A 17,785-nucleotide genomic window follows, 5' to 3' on the forward strand; every position below is an offset into this window, starting at 1 on the left:
GAAACTGGAAGAATGAAATTGGACCCCTAATTTTACTATATGCAAAATTTAACTAAAAATGGATTAAAGACTTAAATGTAAGACCTCAAACTATAAGAATCCTGGAAGAAAACATCATTCTGGGCATTGGCCTTGGAAAAGAATTTATGAATAAGGCCTCAAAAACAATTGCAACAAAACCAAAATTTGGCAAATGAGACCTAGTTAAACCAAAGAACCTTTGTACAGCAAAAGAGACTATCAAACTAAAGAGATTTTACAGAGCAAAAGAAACTATCAATAGATTAAAAACAGACAATCTACAGAATGGAGGGAAATATTTGCTAATTATGCATCTGACAGAGGTTGAATATCCAGAATGTATAAGCAACTTAAACAATTAAACAAGTAAAACATAAATAATCCCATTTAAAAATGAAGAAAAAACACTTTTCAAAAGAAGACATACAAACTACCAACAAACATGAAAAAATGCTTAACATCACTAATCATTAGAGAAATGCAGATCAAAACCACATTGAGATACTTTCTCACATCAGGCAGAATGGCTGTTAATAAGAAATCAAAAAAGAACAGATGTTGGTGAGGTTGTGGAGCAAAGGGGACATTTATATGTTGTTGGTGAGAATGTAAATTAGTGCAGCCACCGTGGAAAGCAGTTTGGAAATTTTTCGAACAACTTAAAACAGGGCTATCATTCAACCCAGCAGTCCCATTACTGGGTATATATCCAAAAGAAAGCAAATTGTTCTACCAATATGACACATATACTCATATGTTCATTGCAGCAGTATTCACAATAACAAAGAGATGGAATCAACCAAGGTGCCCATCAATGGTGATTGGATAAAGAAAATGTGGTACATAAACACCATGAAATACTACGCAGCCATAACAAATAGTGAAATCATATCCTTTGCAGCGACATGGATGCAGCTGGAGGCCACTATCTTAAGCACATTAATGCAGGAATATAAAACCAAATACCACACATTCTCATTTACAAGTGGGAGCTGAACATTGGGTACTCATGGACATAAAGATGGAAACAACAGACACTGAAGACTACTAGAGGAAGGGACGCAAGGGCTGATAGACTAACTCTTGGGTACTATGCTCAGTATCTGAGTGGCAGGATCTTCTGTACTCCAAACCTAAACATCACAAAATATACCCATTTAACAAACTTGCACATGTACTCCCTGAATCTTAAATAAAAGTTGAAAAAAAATAAAGAAAAAATAAAACTTTTTGTCTTTTATGTAAAGAAAATGTAATATAAAAATGCATGTTCTACAAAATAATTTAAAGACAGAAATATTAATCATTTAAAGTGCTTTAGCTATGTATTAACTAAATTATTTTTAGTAAGACCCTAGCCACATTCCCTTTACCACTGGATAATTTTTCACTCCCATGTGTATGTGCCCATAGGAGTCACATGTATGCGTTTCTGTTCATGGGTTTGTCACCAGTTTTTACATGTATGTTACTTGTGTCATATGATAGAGAAAATGCATATAAAGAGTGAATAAATTAAGTCTTCCTAATGCATTTTTTGAACTACATCACTTTATGCTTTCCTTATGCCATTTTTATTCAGGTATTACATTTCTAATCATTATATTTCCCTTTTCTAGACAACAGACTTTTGAAGAGGTAAGGATATAATTTCTAGAAATTAACTGGAGTGTGGGCCTTAAAATGTCATGAGGTGCCTGGAGAATTTCAGAAAGGAATGAAACTAGATATTAAGCATCCTGAAATGTTAAACTCACCATCCTAGAGACAATTTTACCTTCTCAACAATTTTCTTGAATGTACTCTTCATCTTATTCTTCAGTCTTTGGACCACAGGGTTCAGCATGGGGAAGACAGTAGTGTAAAACACAGCTGCAATTTTGTCTGTGTCAGTGGAATGACTGGAGCTGGGCTGTATATACATGAAGATAATAGTCCCATAGAAGATGGCAACTGCAGTGAGGTGGGAGGCACAAGTGGCCAAAGCCTTCTGGTATCCTGCAGTTGAGTGCATCTTTAGGATGGTGATAAATATAAATAAGTAGGATATCAAGATAACTAGAAGGGCCAAGAGGATATTGAAGCTGGTTACATAAACAGGAGCCACTTCATTCACATGTCTATCAGAGCAAGACAGAGCCATGACTGCTGGAACCTCAGAGAATAAGTGATGGACTACACTGGACATACAGAAAGGGAGACTGAATGTTTCCTCAGTGTGAATGGAGGCATTCAGGGAACCACTGACATATCAACCTATGGCCAGGCATGCACATACACTTGTCATCATGGTGGTGATATAATGCAGGGGTTTGCACACTGCTGCATAGTGGTCAGAGGTCATTAAGGCCAATAGTAAATTTATCACACTGGCAAAGGGATCAGAAAAGAATGTCTGAGCAGCCCACACAATGTAGGAAATGATTTTGTCTTCTCTAAGGAGCCCAGTCGTGACTTCTGGAGTGACAACTCAAGAGTAAAAAAAGTCTACCAGAGACAGATTACTGAGGAAGAAGTACACTGGATTGTGGAGTCGAGAGTACCGGAGAATTGAAATGATCATCCCCAAGTTTCCAACTACATTGATGAGATAGATGAGAACAAACATGATAAAGAAGGGGACCTGCAATTCTGGGACATTGCTTAGTCCTAGGAAGATGAACTGTGACACTTCTGTACTGTTCTACATCAGTGTTATTTGGAATCAGGAGACACCCTATATGAATGAGAAATAAAGGAACAGAGTATTAAAGGCAGTAGAGATTGCAGTGAAAATAAAATGTTTATGTACATTATGTACTATTTCATTATAGCAATAATATGTGTTTCATGATTTTCCATAATGAAAGCATGAACTTAACAGCAAGATTTAGTGGATTAATTATCAATAGAGCCCTAGACTGTTGACTGAAGGATCCACACAGATCATCTCTCCAGTTTTTAATTTTTATATATTTACAAACTGAGATTTGGAAAAATTTGTGAATTATCCAACATGATAATTCTGGAATTAATAAATCAGCCAGTTCAACTTTTCCTAGTCTAATAAATTCATAGACTTCTACATTGCCAATATGCCCACAGCTAGATACTTTTACGTTTATATTCCTTGATTCTTCTCAATAAATTTATAAAATTGAATAGTTGTTACTTTCATTTAGATTGTGAGGCACCAGAGGTTAAGTATTTTATTCATGTTTACAGAATTATTCATTGGCAGGCAAAGCTTTGACTCCAGACAGAATTGTTACCAAATTTGATTGATGAAATTACATTTAAATAAAACTGAATTTAACTCAATTTAGAATTGTTCATTTTCTCTATTATTTCTCTATTTTTCAATCACTGTTTGTGATTTCACAGTGAATTAACTGAAAGATACATGCATAGTAGATGTGGTGAGATAACTGGGGCAGTAGAAGAATGTGTAAACCACAGAGGTGATGCTGAGGGACTGGAGGGCATAGCACTATGTATGGAGCTTGGGCTCTGGGAAGAGGTGCATGTCATTTCTACATGTACAACCTGGGAATCACTGGTCCTAACCTAACTACTTGAACAAGAATTTCTTCAACTACATAAAAAAGGTGGTAATGAGGCCTACCCCAAGGTATTATTTGGAGAATTAAATGAGAGAGTGCATTAAAAAAAGTCAATGAGTAAAATGCTGATTGTTTAGCACAGCCTGATGAGTGCTGGTTGCGCTTCTATTATTGGAATGAAATGATTGCCTTTATGTGGTTTGAGAAGATAGGTGGCAACATGTAGAGCTTCAAGTATGGATAATGCTTGAAGTCTTAACTATCCCACTTTATTTTGCTTTTTTTTCCCCACACACCAGGTTCATGAGATTTTATGTGCCCCCTCTGTGATTTACACTTAGTTCATGCTCTGCCCATATGATTGGCTGCTCTGTTCATTCCATGTGAGCCATTCTTTTGTTTAATATTTTTTTCTTGGAATCCACAATTTTCTTGAGTTGAAAATTTCTTTTTCTCATTACTGTCATCCTTATAGTTGAATCACATATATTGATGGCTGAAAGTTCATAGTTTGTGGATTACCTTTAGCCTGCAGTTGTGTTTTGGTGGAAAGTTTATGTTTACCTTTAAAATGTTTTTATTTGAATCTGTTCTAGTGTATGAACGGTATTTTAAGTCTTTTTTATTTTAATTTAAAGCTTTTGGAAGCATTTCCATCCTTTGCTAAATTCTATTCCCTATTATTGTCCTCTTATTCCTTTACAACTTCAATGTACAACCCTAGCCCAGGAGGGTTTTATGTTTGTCCATCTTAACACACATCCCACTTTTAGCATATACTATGTTCCAAAATGTAGAATAAGAGCTTTATACATAGCTGTGTGTGTGATTGTGTTTGTGTTTGCAAGCCTGTTCTTAGTTGTCAACAAGGCAATTGATAATTCATGAAGTTATGTGATATTGTACAATTCTACACCTAGTATAAGGAATATTTAAGATTCAAGATTTAAATCCAGTTTTATCATAATCAAAAGCCTGTTCTTTTAGCCACATCACTCTCAACATGTTTAGATATGCTAATAATAATAAGGATGAGATTATGGGATTATAGGAAAAATGTTAAAAAGAAGTTCAGATATTGCTAATTCACTTAGGTTCTTTTGTAGTTCAAAGTAGGATCATTTCATTATATACTATTTATTTAATCTCCAATGAGAAGCCAATGGATAGTGAACAAATTGAAATTACTATCTATTCAATCAGAACATCACCTATATGATTTTTTGTTAATATTTTTAGAAAGCAGCCTTAGGATGTTTTATAAGTATCACCAAACTCTCTATTGATGGAATTTTAATATTTATACCCTAGCTTCACCTCAGTGTTTTAGAAAAATGTTCAAAATCTATATTTCTGTGCTTGAATAACTCATAGTATGTTATATCTGCCCCACTATTTTTGCAGGAATTAAATTTTTTACTAAAAGTATACATTGAATATAGAAGCTTATCTCATTCCTTGAAAACAAGGGACAGCCATTCCTGAATAGTGTGTTTGAAATCAAAAATTCTTCCATGAAATAACGTAAATATTGTTTGAGAAAGTCTCTTGCAGTTAGGTTCTTCAAGAGGTTCTAAGGACTCTTAGACTTAGAACCTCCTCTTCAAGAGATTTTAAGGACTCTAAGGCAGGGAAAGATGGAGGAAAGACACTAATACACATTCAGGTCAGGATTCTATCCTTCCTTCTTTCTATGTCCTTAAGGAGTTATTTATATCCTCCCTATTTGTAAAATAAAGATTATAAAATTACATCTTCCATATAATACACATAATTATGTTTGTAAACAGCAAATAAACGAAGGCCTCCAAAACAACTTGCTAAGTGGTTGTTATTTTTGTTGCTTAATATAATTTTAATTTTGGGGTGTGTGTGTGTATTTTTTTTTCCTAACTATGGTAGTAACCTCATAATAAATCTTCATGGCAGAAGAAGACCTGTTTGTACTAACACGTATTAAGATTCAGACGAATAAATGATGACCAAGGAGGCCCATCACATAGCCTGGTCTCTCTAAAATAAAGTTACCTGGAGTCATGTTGACTTTCAGAGGCTAATGCTAATGAACCAGCAGAGAATTACGGAGACATGGAACTCTCTGGTGCTGTCCCTCATGAGGGCATCTATAGCTCCTCATCCACTCTCCCAGGGAAGAAGCAATTTAACTACCTGTGGGAATTAAGCAGGATATTTTGACTGTTCACGTATATGTTTGTATTAGTCTCTTTTTCATTTTTAATTGATGTATATTTTACAAACATTAACTTGTGTATATTTAAAGTACAGTTCTAAAAATTTGCTCATAACATGAATGGTTATATATTCATGTAACCATTAACATGATCACACATAATAAATAACCTCAAGCTTCTTGGTTGTCAAACCATTCTCCCACCCACTGCACCTGGCAAACACAATCTTTTTGTGTACATAATTTTATTTTTGCAAGAATATACTTAACTAGAATCCTAGAATATGTAATCTTTGGTTCTGGCACCTTTCATTTAGCATAACAAACATATTGGAGGTCTATCCATACTGTTACCTATAACAGTAGTAGTATGTTTTTGTTAATTGACAAATTATAGATGCAAATTATGGAAGCAAATAACTTCTTCACATGTCAGCAGGAAAGAGAGAGCGAAGGGGTAAGAGCCTCTTATAAAATCATCAGACCTCGTGGGAACTCACTCACTATCGTTAGAACATCATGGGGGAAACCACCTCCTGATCCAATCACTTCTCACCAGGTTTCTCCCTTGACACACAGGGATTATGGGGATTACAACTCGCGATGAGATTTGGGTGGGGACATAAAGCCAAACCATATCAAGTATGTACATTTTTTTCTTCAATTTAACTTCCTAGAACAGTAATTTGACTAAAGAAATAAATAATATTAGATAAATTTGGTCTAATATTCTAATACTTCAATTAACTATTTTAAATACTTTTTATTAAAAACTAGTCAGATCCCATTCACCTCTGACAAATTTCTCATATACATTTGCTTCTGCTCATGAGCTTGTTTGTGCCCCTGTTAGGTACATATGTTTACATTGATGGGTGATAGAAAAAATGCAATGGGACAAGGAAACAAATCAACTGCCATTAGAAAGGTTTTGACAAAAAGGACCCAAATGTTCTTACGCTTTTCCAGCACTATTTTCATTCATGTAATACATTCTGGAAATACTTTCTTTTTACTAGGCAGGTAAAAAGAAAGGTAAGGCTATCACCTTTTGAAGAAGTAAGGCTATCACAACATGAATTTAAATGCCTTGTGAAAATGCAATTTGATTAATTTCATGGGCAAGTTCTGAAAAGAATGAAACTGGGTTATTGTGTACCCTACCACATTAAATCACAGTTCTAGGAACAATTTTGCCTTCTCAACCGCCTTTTTGAATGCGTTCTTGACTTCTTTGCTCCTCAGGCTGTAGAACACAAGGTTCAGCATGGGGATGAACACAGCATAGAACAAGGATGCCATTTCATCTGTGTCCATGGAATGGCTGGAGCTAGGCTGTAAGTGCATGAAGATAGTAGTCCCGTAGAAGATGGAGACTGCAATGAGGTGAGAGGCACAGGTGGACAAAGCTTTTAAGTGTCCCTGAGCTGAGTGCATCTTCAAGATGGTGATGAATATGAACAGGTAGGAGGTCAAGATAACTAGAAGAGCCAAAAAGACATTGAAGCTTGACATAAAAACCAGAATCTTCTTGCTAATGTGTTTACCAGAGCAAGACACAGCCATGAATGATGGAACATCACAGAAAAGGTGATGGACAAGATTGGACTTACAGAAAGAGAGACTGAATATGTCCCCAATGCAGAAGGAGGCATTTAGAAAGCCACAGACATAGGAGTGTATGACCAGATGAGCACATACACTGGCTATCATGGTGGTAGTGTAGTGTAGGGGTTTGCACACTGCTGTATAGTGCTCATAGGCCATTGATGTCACCAGCAATATTTTCCACCATGGCCAAGGCTACAAAAAAGAACATCTGAGCAGCACAAGCATCGTAGGAGGAACTTAGCCTCCTACCCTCTAAGGAACCTAGCCATGACCCTGGGAGTGACAGTTGATAAATATCCAAGCAGAGACAGGTTACTGAGGAAAAAGTACATGGGAGTTGGAGACAAGAGTCCAGCAGGATCAACAGTATGATCTCTAGGTTCCTAGTCAGAGTGAGGAGGTGGATGAGGATGAACAAGATAAAGAGGGGGATCTGCAGTTCTGTGGCATTGGTTAGACCTACCAGGATGATATCAGTAACCTTTGAGTTATTTTACATGTGAATTAAAAAATTCTCTACTGTAATAAGAAAAAAAGGAAGAGTTGGTAAATATAAAAGACATTGCACTTATAATGTAAAGAGTTTGTGTTCATGAGCATGCACACACACATACACATATATTCTGTTATTTCATCATTTCATTAAGGCCATAATTTTTTCTTCATGATTTTTTATTCTAAAGCATTAATTTGAGCAAAACAAAACATTTGGCAGATAAATTATTTATGTGGTCACAGACTGTTGAAATGAAGTATCCTCACATCACATGCACAAATTTCTACTTTTGTAAATGAACAAACAGAGGTGTAGCGGTGCAGAAAAAGGCTATGATTTCTCGAAGGTCACATATTTGCAACAAACACATCTCCCAAATCACATCACCTGAGTGTATAAATAGTTAACATTTATAGCACTCATTCCAAGCATATACACACACACACACATGCACACACACCACATGCTTAGTATGTTCAATCCTGTTAATCAGCTGGTTAAAAGATTGAGTATTTTTTGCAAATTTACATGAGTATCAACTGACAGAGCAACTTTTGAACCTGGGCAGAGTGATTCTCAAGACCTATGCTCTTATCTGAAATTAAATTGAATTTATTTGAACTCAATTCGCATTTACTTATTGTGTCTATTAGCCCATGCTTAGGGTGCCTAGTGAAGTAATATATGTAAATTAGGTGTGGTGGGATAATAGTGCAACAGTAGTAGAGACCTATGCAACCAACAAAAGCAATTCTAATGAGAAGGTATGGCATTGAGTGTTAGAGTTTGGGCTCTCAGAAGAGGGGTATATACATTCAAGTAACAGCCCTACTATTTACTACTGGAAGACATTGACACTAACATAACTTCTTTGAACCTCATTTTCTCTATCTGTAAGATGAAGCCAGTGGTGGGATCTAACAAAACAAATTATTGTAAGAGTTAAATGAAATAATGCATAAAAACCAGTGAGCACGATGTGGGTGTTTTGAAGCTTTAATCTTCACTCACACAATCTTTTGAGTGCTTGCTATGATAATATCATTAGGATGTAATGATGATCTTCATTTTGGTTTGGGAAAGCTGGGTGTGATATGCAGGACTTTCAGGTGTGGGTGAATAGGAAGCCTGGGGGTCTCGCTGTTGTATTTACTTTTCCTCATACGGTAGGTTCATTCAGTCTTCTCTGTGTTTTTCATTGTCTGTCAGCCATGCCACCTAGGAGCCCAGGTACCTTCTGCCTATTTTTGCTTAACTTTCCCTCCATTCCATATTTTGAAATGTGTGCTTTCCCAAAACACCTTTCTACTCTTTCTACTTGCATTCCTTAGATAAACTATAGATTTGAGGGGTTGAAAATTTATAGACTGGTGATTTTATTCTAGCTGGCAGATAAGTGCTCACGGTAAACCCCATGTTTTTTGTTTTTTTAAATTTGAATTTGGATTCTTCAAAAGGACATCCATTTTCTGTAACTAGTCTTCTCTACCATCTTCATCCTAGCCACTATGCAACTTCATTTGACATTCCTGGTCCCTGAAAGGATTTGTGTTTGCCAATTTCCAAATAGTATAGTATAATCTATAATTTTTTATAACACATGTTCTATTCTATGAACACTTATAAGAGAATTATAGATTTAGGCCAGGCATGGTGGCTTACGCCTGTAATCCCAGCACTTTGGGAGGCCGAGGTGGGCAGATCACAAGGTCAAGGGATCGATACCATCCTGGCTAACACGGTGAAACCTCGTCTCTACTAAAAACACAAAAAATTAGCTGGGAGTGGTGGCGGGCACCTGTAGTCCCAGCTACTCGGGAGGCTGAGGAAGGAGAATGGCATGAACCTGGGAGGTGGAGCTTACAGTGAGCCAAGATTGCACCACTGCACTCCAGCCTGGGCAACAGAGTGAGACTCCGTTTCAAAAAAAAAAAAGAGAGAATTATAGATTAAAATATTGATATATTTCACTTAATATTCATAACAACATTATATATCAGTACTATTATCTATATTTTACAGGTTAGGAAACTATTTGAGGAATTATACTACTTCCTAAAATTACATATGTACTATGAAGTAGATTCAAGTTTCAAAGGTAGGTATGACTGATTTTGCAACCTGCACTTTGAATCGCCACATTGTCAGCTCTTCTAGACATAAAGAAAAGGGTGAGATTATGGTGTAAGGAAAACTAAAATGCAGTATAAATTTAAGTAATTTTGTGAGGACTCACTGGGAATCTAAAGAATGGTTAATTCAAACGTCTGTTTTGATTTTCCTACAATGATCAACAGCTAATAACTAGGTTGGAATGACCACTACTCAATCACAGCACCATCTATCTAATGTTTTTGCTCATTCTTTCAGGCACATGATGTGGTGTTTCATGAATATCTGTGTACTTCCTACTGAAAGAAGTATTTTTGTCACTGAGACTCTAGTCCAACTATTTCAGAAAAACATTCATGACATCTTATTTTCAGCTGAAATAGATCATGGTAGATGCATCTTCCCTACTGTTTTAGATGTAGTTCACATCTCACTAAAAATGTGTATGGAATACAGAAGCTTACCTTGCTCCTTGAGAAAAGGTGCTGGCAACCTTGAATTTTGATTCATTGACCTGAAACTGCCAGGAGAGAATGTACGAATTCTATTAGAGATGCTTTCTCTTGAATACGTCAAAGAGTGTTCTTGGAATTGTCACTTACCCTGTGTCAGCCTCAGTTTCCTCATTTGTGAAATAGACATATGATGATTATTATGTTATTATTAAGACTTATGCATGTCTCACAGAATTATGCAGAATTGTGCATTGGCTGTGAAAAGCAAATGAGGGACGGTCTAAAAAACAACTCAGTAAAGGGTTTTCATATTAACCGAATTCAATATAATTTGTATCCTGGGATGTTTTCCCTGTCAATGGTTGCAGACTCAGAAAAATCTTTCCTTCACAGGAAGACAAACATGTGTACTAACAACTATTCACATTCAGATAAGTAAATACATGATGAAAAGATCACTGCAAACAGCCTGTTCCTTTCAAAATGAGGTCAAGCAATATCATATTGGCATTTTAGGAGCCAATGAATAGGGCCCAGGGGAGGGTTTTAGACACATGAGAATCTCAGGGGAACAGCTTTCCTTATGGAAGCAACAGGTCCTTATTCCACTTATTCATAGAAGAAGCAATTAAACTACCCATGAATACCTGTCTTGTTTTTCTGAGCCAGCACATAGATGTATTTGCATTATTTGTTATCTTTTTTAAAAAAATTAAGGCATAATTTATATGCAGAAAATATAGTATACTTTTTTGCGATTTGGGGCAAAAAACATGATCACATAGCCACTACCACAATCCAGATTAAAACAAAAAAACAGCAATTGTATCATACTCCCAAATTCCTTTCTGATCTTTTATAGTCAAATCCTCTTGCCACTCCCAACTCCTGGCAACCATTGATTTTTGTCCTTGTAACCTGCCTTTTTAAAGAAATGCCACATAAATGGAACCTTATAGTATCTAGCCTTTGAGTTGGACTTTCACTTAGCAAAATACATAGATGAGATACATCCATTTTTGTTGTAGTATCAGTACTTTTTTCCTTTTTCATTCTTGAGCAGCATTCCATTGTATGGACATAACTCAGATAGTAATGTATCTAGTTTTCATTGATTACAATAAAATCTGTTATAAACATCCACATACAGGTTTTTGTGTGAACATAGTTTTGCATTTCAAGTGAGTGTATGACTTATACATGGGGTTAGGTGTGAGGAGAGGGGCTGGTCAGGGTTCTATGCTTTTGGCTGTGTGCATGATGTGGGCTTCCTGGACCCCAGAATGGTGTTGAGACCAAGTCAGGAAAGGACCAAGAAGGTGGACCCCATATCAAAGTGCCTATTGGAGTTGACTTGAAGGGCAGTGAATCACATTTCAGTCATGGGGATGGCTTCCAGAACCTGTGCACCCACCTCAGATGGTGTGTTGTCCAGTCCAGCCTCTCCTGCGCCCTGTAGCTGCTGCTGGAGGGGCTGTGTGTGCTGGTGGTAGAGGTGCACTACTACCCTCACTTGGGGGACAGTTCAGTGCCTTTACCAAATGTCACTTCACCTGTCTTTGGTGAGGGCAGGAATGGAGTGAGGTGGGGGGGATCTGAGCCAGACTCATTTTAGAACATGGTCATCAAACTGAGAACCAGAGAGGCTGAAGATGAATTCAGGAAGGTCCTTCGTGCCTTCATGTCAATAATAGGCTGAGTAGGGATGTCCGGCAATGGCCTTCCCATTTCTTCTTTCCCAGGATGCACAACAGCTACATACCTCAGGTAGGGAGTACAGTCACTCCCTTAATGTTTAAGGTGTTCTTTCTATGGTTCAGCTGAGAATGACCACAGGAAACAGTTTGTCCAGTGCCCTCAGTGCACATGAAGAAGCCATTCTCATACACAGCACCCCCAGGCTTGATGGTGAGCAGAGGCATGCGGTAGTAGCACATGTTCTTATTGAGATTGAAATTTCCTCCCTGCACCAAGGTGCTGGCTGAGATGGTCTTTGTGCCTTCAGGGTCCCACACCACCACATCAGTATTGGCTCCAGAGATGATGAGGCCCTTGTGGGAATACAGGCTGAGAACAAAACAGTTCTCATCCATCATCTTCCAACTGGGTTTGGAGCATAATCCCGAAATACAAACTCTTGAATGCCATAATACCCAATGTGTAAATCCCCAAAGATCAAAATCTCTAAACTGAAAGTGGGAAAACTAAATGGGAAATACTCATGTCAGTATATAGTGAATCACAGAAGAATTTCAGAAAGACCAAGGCCAAGTAGAAAATGAATGTGAACATATGGTCTGAGGAGAACTATGGCCCAAAAGAAAAAGAAAAGCAGCTATTCATTGTGATACAAGACTTCAAAATACAGCTAATGAAGATAAAAATTGGCTAGCTCTTGCACACTGTCTTCCACGCAATTGTCCATAATCTATCCCTGTGATACACTTTTTCACGTCAAATTTTCTTCTTAGTTTTTTTTTCTTTTGTTCTTTTTAGTTATTTTTCACTATTTTAACTTGTCAGCATTATTTTTACAATTTGAAGTGCTATGAGCTTCATCTTCACATCATTTCCAATACTGGAGGTATAAATCATGTATGGACTTTTCAAGAGTTCTTATTCATTTTATGCATTTTTTTTTGTGAATGTGACCCCATGAGAGTGCATTATCACAGTTTTGACTTTGTGTGTAAGCATTGTGTGTGTACATAAGAATGTCAAAATTTCCTCAATAAATAAAGAGATTTCCTTTTTGTACATCTGCATTTGTGAAAGATAAGATTTCTCGAGATGTTGGCTTTTTGAGTCATTGCAGCCTATGCAGTGGTGACTCATTGTGTTTTTGATTTATCTCATCAGAAGACTTAGGTTGTTCCTCATGATATTTCAGATGACTGCAGTTATAAAGCTGGGTGCACATAATTGCCAATCAAAGTAATATGTATTTTTACATTTCCATCTTTGGTCTATTTTTATGGATATGAATCTGTTATGTTAGACCCATGCAATTGTCATTAGTATACCTGAGTCACAAAAATGTGTGGCTATTGCCTGCTTTTTTGTGTGTAAAGTGGCCTATGAAATGTTGTCACTTTTTAAGGTTTCTTGAATAACCCTCTCTTTAAAAAATATAAATAAACATCTTTTTAAAAGTGGTAAAATTATTTTTCCAGAATTATTTTTCTGGGATTTTGATCTTTTGGGATTTCAACATTTGGGATTATGGTATTGGGATTTTGTCTTTTGGAATTATGATCAGCTCCCCCCAGTCCCTCTTCTCTCGGTGCTCTACACATTTAGAGAAATGTATCCAGTAACCAACTGTAGAAATGATCCCTGAAGGTATAGTCATATTTTTTTTCTCAAGTGAGCTGTGATATTTTGTTTCTTAAAAATCTGTTTATTTTACTTGTCACATTTTAAAGCACAGATTTAACCACATAATTTTCCCCTTCTTTTAATCTGCAGTAGTGTCCCCCTCTTGATTTCTGATATTGGTCATTTTTTGCTATGGATTTATAATTTTATTACTTTCCACTCCCCCCACCAGAGAGATTTTTATTTCGTTTGTTTTGTTTTTTTAAATTATTGATTTCTGCTATATGTTTGTCAGTTCTTTTTTTTATGGTTGATCTGTTCAGTGTTTGCTCTTAATTTACTTCTCTTTTTCCAGTTACTTAATGATGGTAGCTTATATCAGTGGTTTGAGACTTTCTTCTTTGCCGCCATAAGCATTTAGTGTGATGAATTTCCCCCTCAGAGTTGCAGAAGGCTTCTAAAGACAAACATGCTTCAGCAAGCCGTGGCCAGCTGATTCCCATTCTTCTCATGATATTCCCTCTACCCCCTGCCAAGTGATGTGGGTTAGGAGAGAGTTTGGAGGAGGGTTCTGATGAGATTTTTGAAACTCGGACATCTCTTCCAAAAATTGGACTGTATTAAATGGACTCTAGGGTCCCTGTTGCTTCTCTCTCATGTGGGTGGCTATTGGGTTTTGCTTTTGTTTTTTCAAAAGAATAATGAAAACTTTTAAATCACAAAAATAAATAAATACATACATAAATAAATTTTTGTCCCCCTCAGCAACTCAGAAATTTGATTACTTTATTTTTCTTCATTAAAAATATTACCTAATGTACCTTGCTATTTCCATTAGCTCTTTTGTTTTCCTCTAAGAGTGATATAATTTTAGCTCTTACATTTAGATTTGTAGTCCATTTTGAGTTAATTTTGTGTATGATGTAAGACAGGGGTCCAACTTCATTCTTTTGTGTGTAGACATTCAATTATCCCAAGACTATTTGTTGAAAAGGCTACATGCCCTCCTTGAGTCCTTTGGGCCCCCTTATAGGGTATCAACTGATCACAAATGTAAGGGTTTATTTCTGGGTTCACAATTCTATTCCATTAGTCTATATGTCTATTCTTAATGCCATTACCATACTATCCTGATTACTATAGCTTTTGTTGTAACTTTTGAAATTGTGGCGTGAGAGTACTCCAACTTTGTTCTCTTTTTAAAATATTATTCTGGGCTTTTAAATTTCCTTATGAATTTTAGGATAAGCTTACCAATTTCTGCAAATAAGCCAGCTGGGATTTGACAGGAAGCATATTTAATCTGAATATCAATTAGGGAATGTGGCCAGCTGTACAATGTTGGTTCATAATCAAGTAATGTTTTCCTTTATTTAGATTTTATTTAAAATCTTTCAAGTAGGTTTTACAGTTTTAAGAATATAAGCATTGCACTTCTTTTTGTAATTGTTTTTGCTGTGCATCTTATTTTTGATGATTCTGTAAATGGAATTTTCTTCATTTTATTTTTAGATTACCTATTGCTAGTATATAGAAATACCACTGATTCTGGCATGTTGTTATTGTATCCCTGACACTTTACTGAATTGATTTTTTAGTTCTAATAATTTTTAGGGGATTACTTGTGATCTTTTGTTTTCTGAGATGGAGTCTCGCTCTGTTGCCCAGGCTGGAGTACAATGGCACAATCTCAGCTCACTGCAACTTCCGCCTCCTGGGTTCAAGCGATTCTCCTGCCTCAGCCTCCTGAGTAGCTGGGACTACAGACGTCCGCCACCATGTCTGGCTAATTTGTTTGTATTTTTCGTTGAGACAGGGTTTCATCATGTTGTCTCGGCTGGTTCTGAACTCCTGACCTCAAGTGATCCACCTGCCGTGGCCTCTCAAAGTGCTGGGATTACAGGCATGAGCCACTGCGCCAGGTCATGATTTTATATTTTAAATAGCAAACAGACATTATTTTATTTCTTTCTCTCAGTTCAAGATGTCTTTGATAGTCGTAGGCTAAGGTTAAAAAAAGAATTATCTCTGCCTTTTAATTCTAATATATTATTATTCTAATATAGTTATTTTCCATTTATAAATTGTCATATGAACAAGCTCTACCAAATACCTAAAATTATTAATGCCTAAAATATTAGTTTATTAAGAAACAGTAATGACTTATAGTTGGCTAAAATATGACAAGAGACAACACATATTTCATTAAACTCCATGAGAAATTATCATCTTATTTTTCTAACTTGTGGATACTTGGAACTGTTTCTCAACTAAAGACAGAAATAATATTAGATGAAATTTTACATTCTATATACCATATAGCATTTTAACATTTGAGTTATTGTATAAAGTAGATCTAAGAGAGATAAAATAACTTTGTGATGATTTTGCATCATTAAAAGACTGAATCTAGAGAACATTTTGCCTTCTCAACAACCTTCATGAATGCATTCTTCACATCTTTGTTCCTCAGGGTATAGACCATAGGATTCAGCATGGGGATGATCATAGTGTAGAACACAGATGCAATTTTGTCTGTGTCCATGGAATGACTGGAACTTGGCTGTACATACATGATGATGACAGTTATATGAAATAAGAAAATGGCAATGAGGTGAGAACCACAGGTGGATAAAGGCTTCTGGTATCCCTTACCTGTGTGCATCTTAAGAATGGTGATCAATATGAACAGATAGGAAATCAAGATAACAAGAAGTGCAAAAAAGACATTAAAACTTGATATAAGAACAAGAATCAGCTCACTAATGTGTTTCTCAGAGCAGGTAATGACTGCTGGTTTGTCACAGAAAAAGTGATGAATCACATTGGACATGCAGAAAGAGAGGTGAAATGTGTCTCCAATTTGGATAGAAGCATTCAGAAAACCAATGACATAACAGCCTATAGCCAGACAAGCACACACACTTGTTGTCATTGGTGGTGGTATAATGTAGGGGGTTACACACTGCTGCGTAGCGGTAATAGGCCATTGAGGACAAGAGGTAATTTTCCACAGTGGCAAAGACTGCAAAAAAGAACATCTGAGCAGCACAAGCACTGTAGGAGATGGCTTTGTCTTCTATAAGCAACCCAGTTAAAACCTTTGGAGTGACAGCTGAGGAGTAACCAATGTCCACCAGAGACAGGTTACTGAGAAAAAAGTACATGGGAGTGTGGAGATGAGAGTCCAGCAGGATTAATATGATCATCCCCAGGTTCCCAGTCAGAATGATGAGGTAGATGAGGGTAAACATGATAAAGAGGTGAAGCTGTAGTTCTGGGGCATTGGTTAGACCAAGCAGGATGAATTCACTCACCTCTGTATTATTCTCCATGGATGTTATTTTAGAACCACAAGATACTCTGTAGCAAGGAGAGATAAAAAGGAAAAACCCTGTGATGAACAAAACAGAGTTGCGCAAAACTGAAATGTATGTGTTATTTTATTATAGCAATGATTTGTTTTCTATATTTCCTAGATCAAAATTATGGATATGAAAACACAATTTAGTGGATAACTTATCTCTACAGTAATAGACTTTTGAAGAAAAAAAGTAATAGACTTCGTGGATCATCTTTCCAGCTTCTTAATTTTGTGTCTGTGTAAATGGAGTCATAGGAAGGGGATAATGAGTTGTCCAACGTCACATGCCTGAAATGAATCTATCTCCCAAATAATATGTTTTTTGAATCTAACATCTTAAACACACTTATAGTTGTCCTGTGCCAGATGCTTTATATGTACATCCTCATAGAATTCTCTCATTAATCCTATTATTTAATTAGTTATTATTACCAATTTATACATGAAGTATCTTGGTAAAAAAAGGGTTTGAATAATTTATTCAAGATTACACAAGCACTAGTAGATAGAACCAAGCTTTAGACACAATCAGGTGGTTCCTGTCCTAAATTAAAAGAATTAAAATTCTTTTAATGAATTTGAATTATTTTAAATGTTAATCAATTTATATTTACTCATTCTCTCTATTATACCAAGCTTAACATATGAAGTTGCATAGTAGAGCAATGCACAAAT

At 36.3% G+C, this 17,785-nt stretch overlaps 1 protein-coding gene and 2 pseudogenes across 1 annotated transcript; all 3 read right to left on the reverse strand.

Moving 5' to 3' along the window:
• Positions 1-1,774: 1,774 nt before the first annotated feature.
• On the reverse strand, positions 1,775-2,710 carry LOC116468201 (olfactory receptor 5B3-like; annotated as a pseudogene).
• A 4,217-nt stretch (positions 2,711-6,927) lies between these two features.
• Positions 6,928-12,524, reverse strand: LOC116467861 (olfactory receptor 5B2-like; annotated as a pseudogene).
• Positions 12,525-16,141: 3,617 nt separating this feature from the next.
• On the reverse strand, positions 16,142-17,081 carry LOC116468202 (olfactory receptor 5B17-like). The gene is given in 2 exon segments (XM_032151801.1): positions 16,142-16,681; positions 16,683-17,081. Coding segments are annotated over 2 exon segments (939 nt in total).
• Between the last annotated feature and the right edge of the window lie 704 nt (positions 17,082-17,785).

The sequence above is a fragment of the Hylobates moloch genome, unplaced genomic scaffold (assembly GCF_009828535.3).
Source record: "Hylobates moloch isolate HMO894 unplaced genomic scaffold, HMol_V3 SCAFFOLD_5, whole genome shotgun sequence".
Lineage (NCBI taxonomy): Eukaryota > Metazoa > Chordata > Mammalia > Primates > Hylobatidae > Hylobates > Hylobates moloch.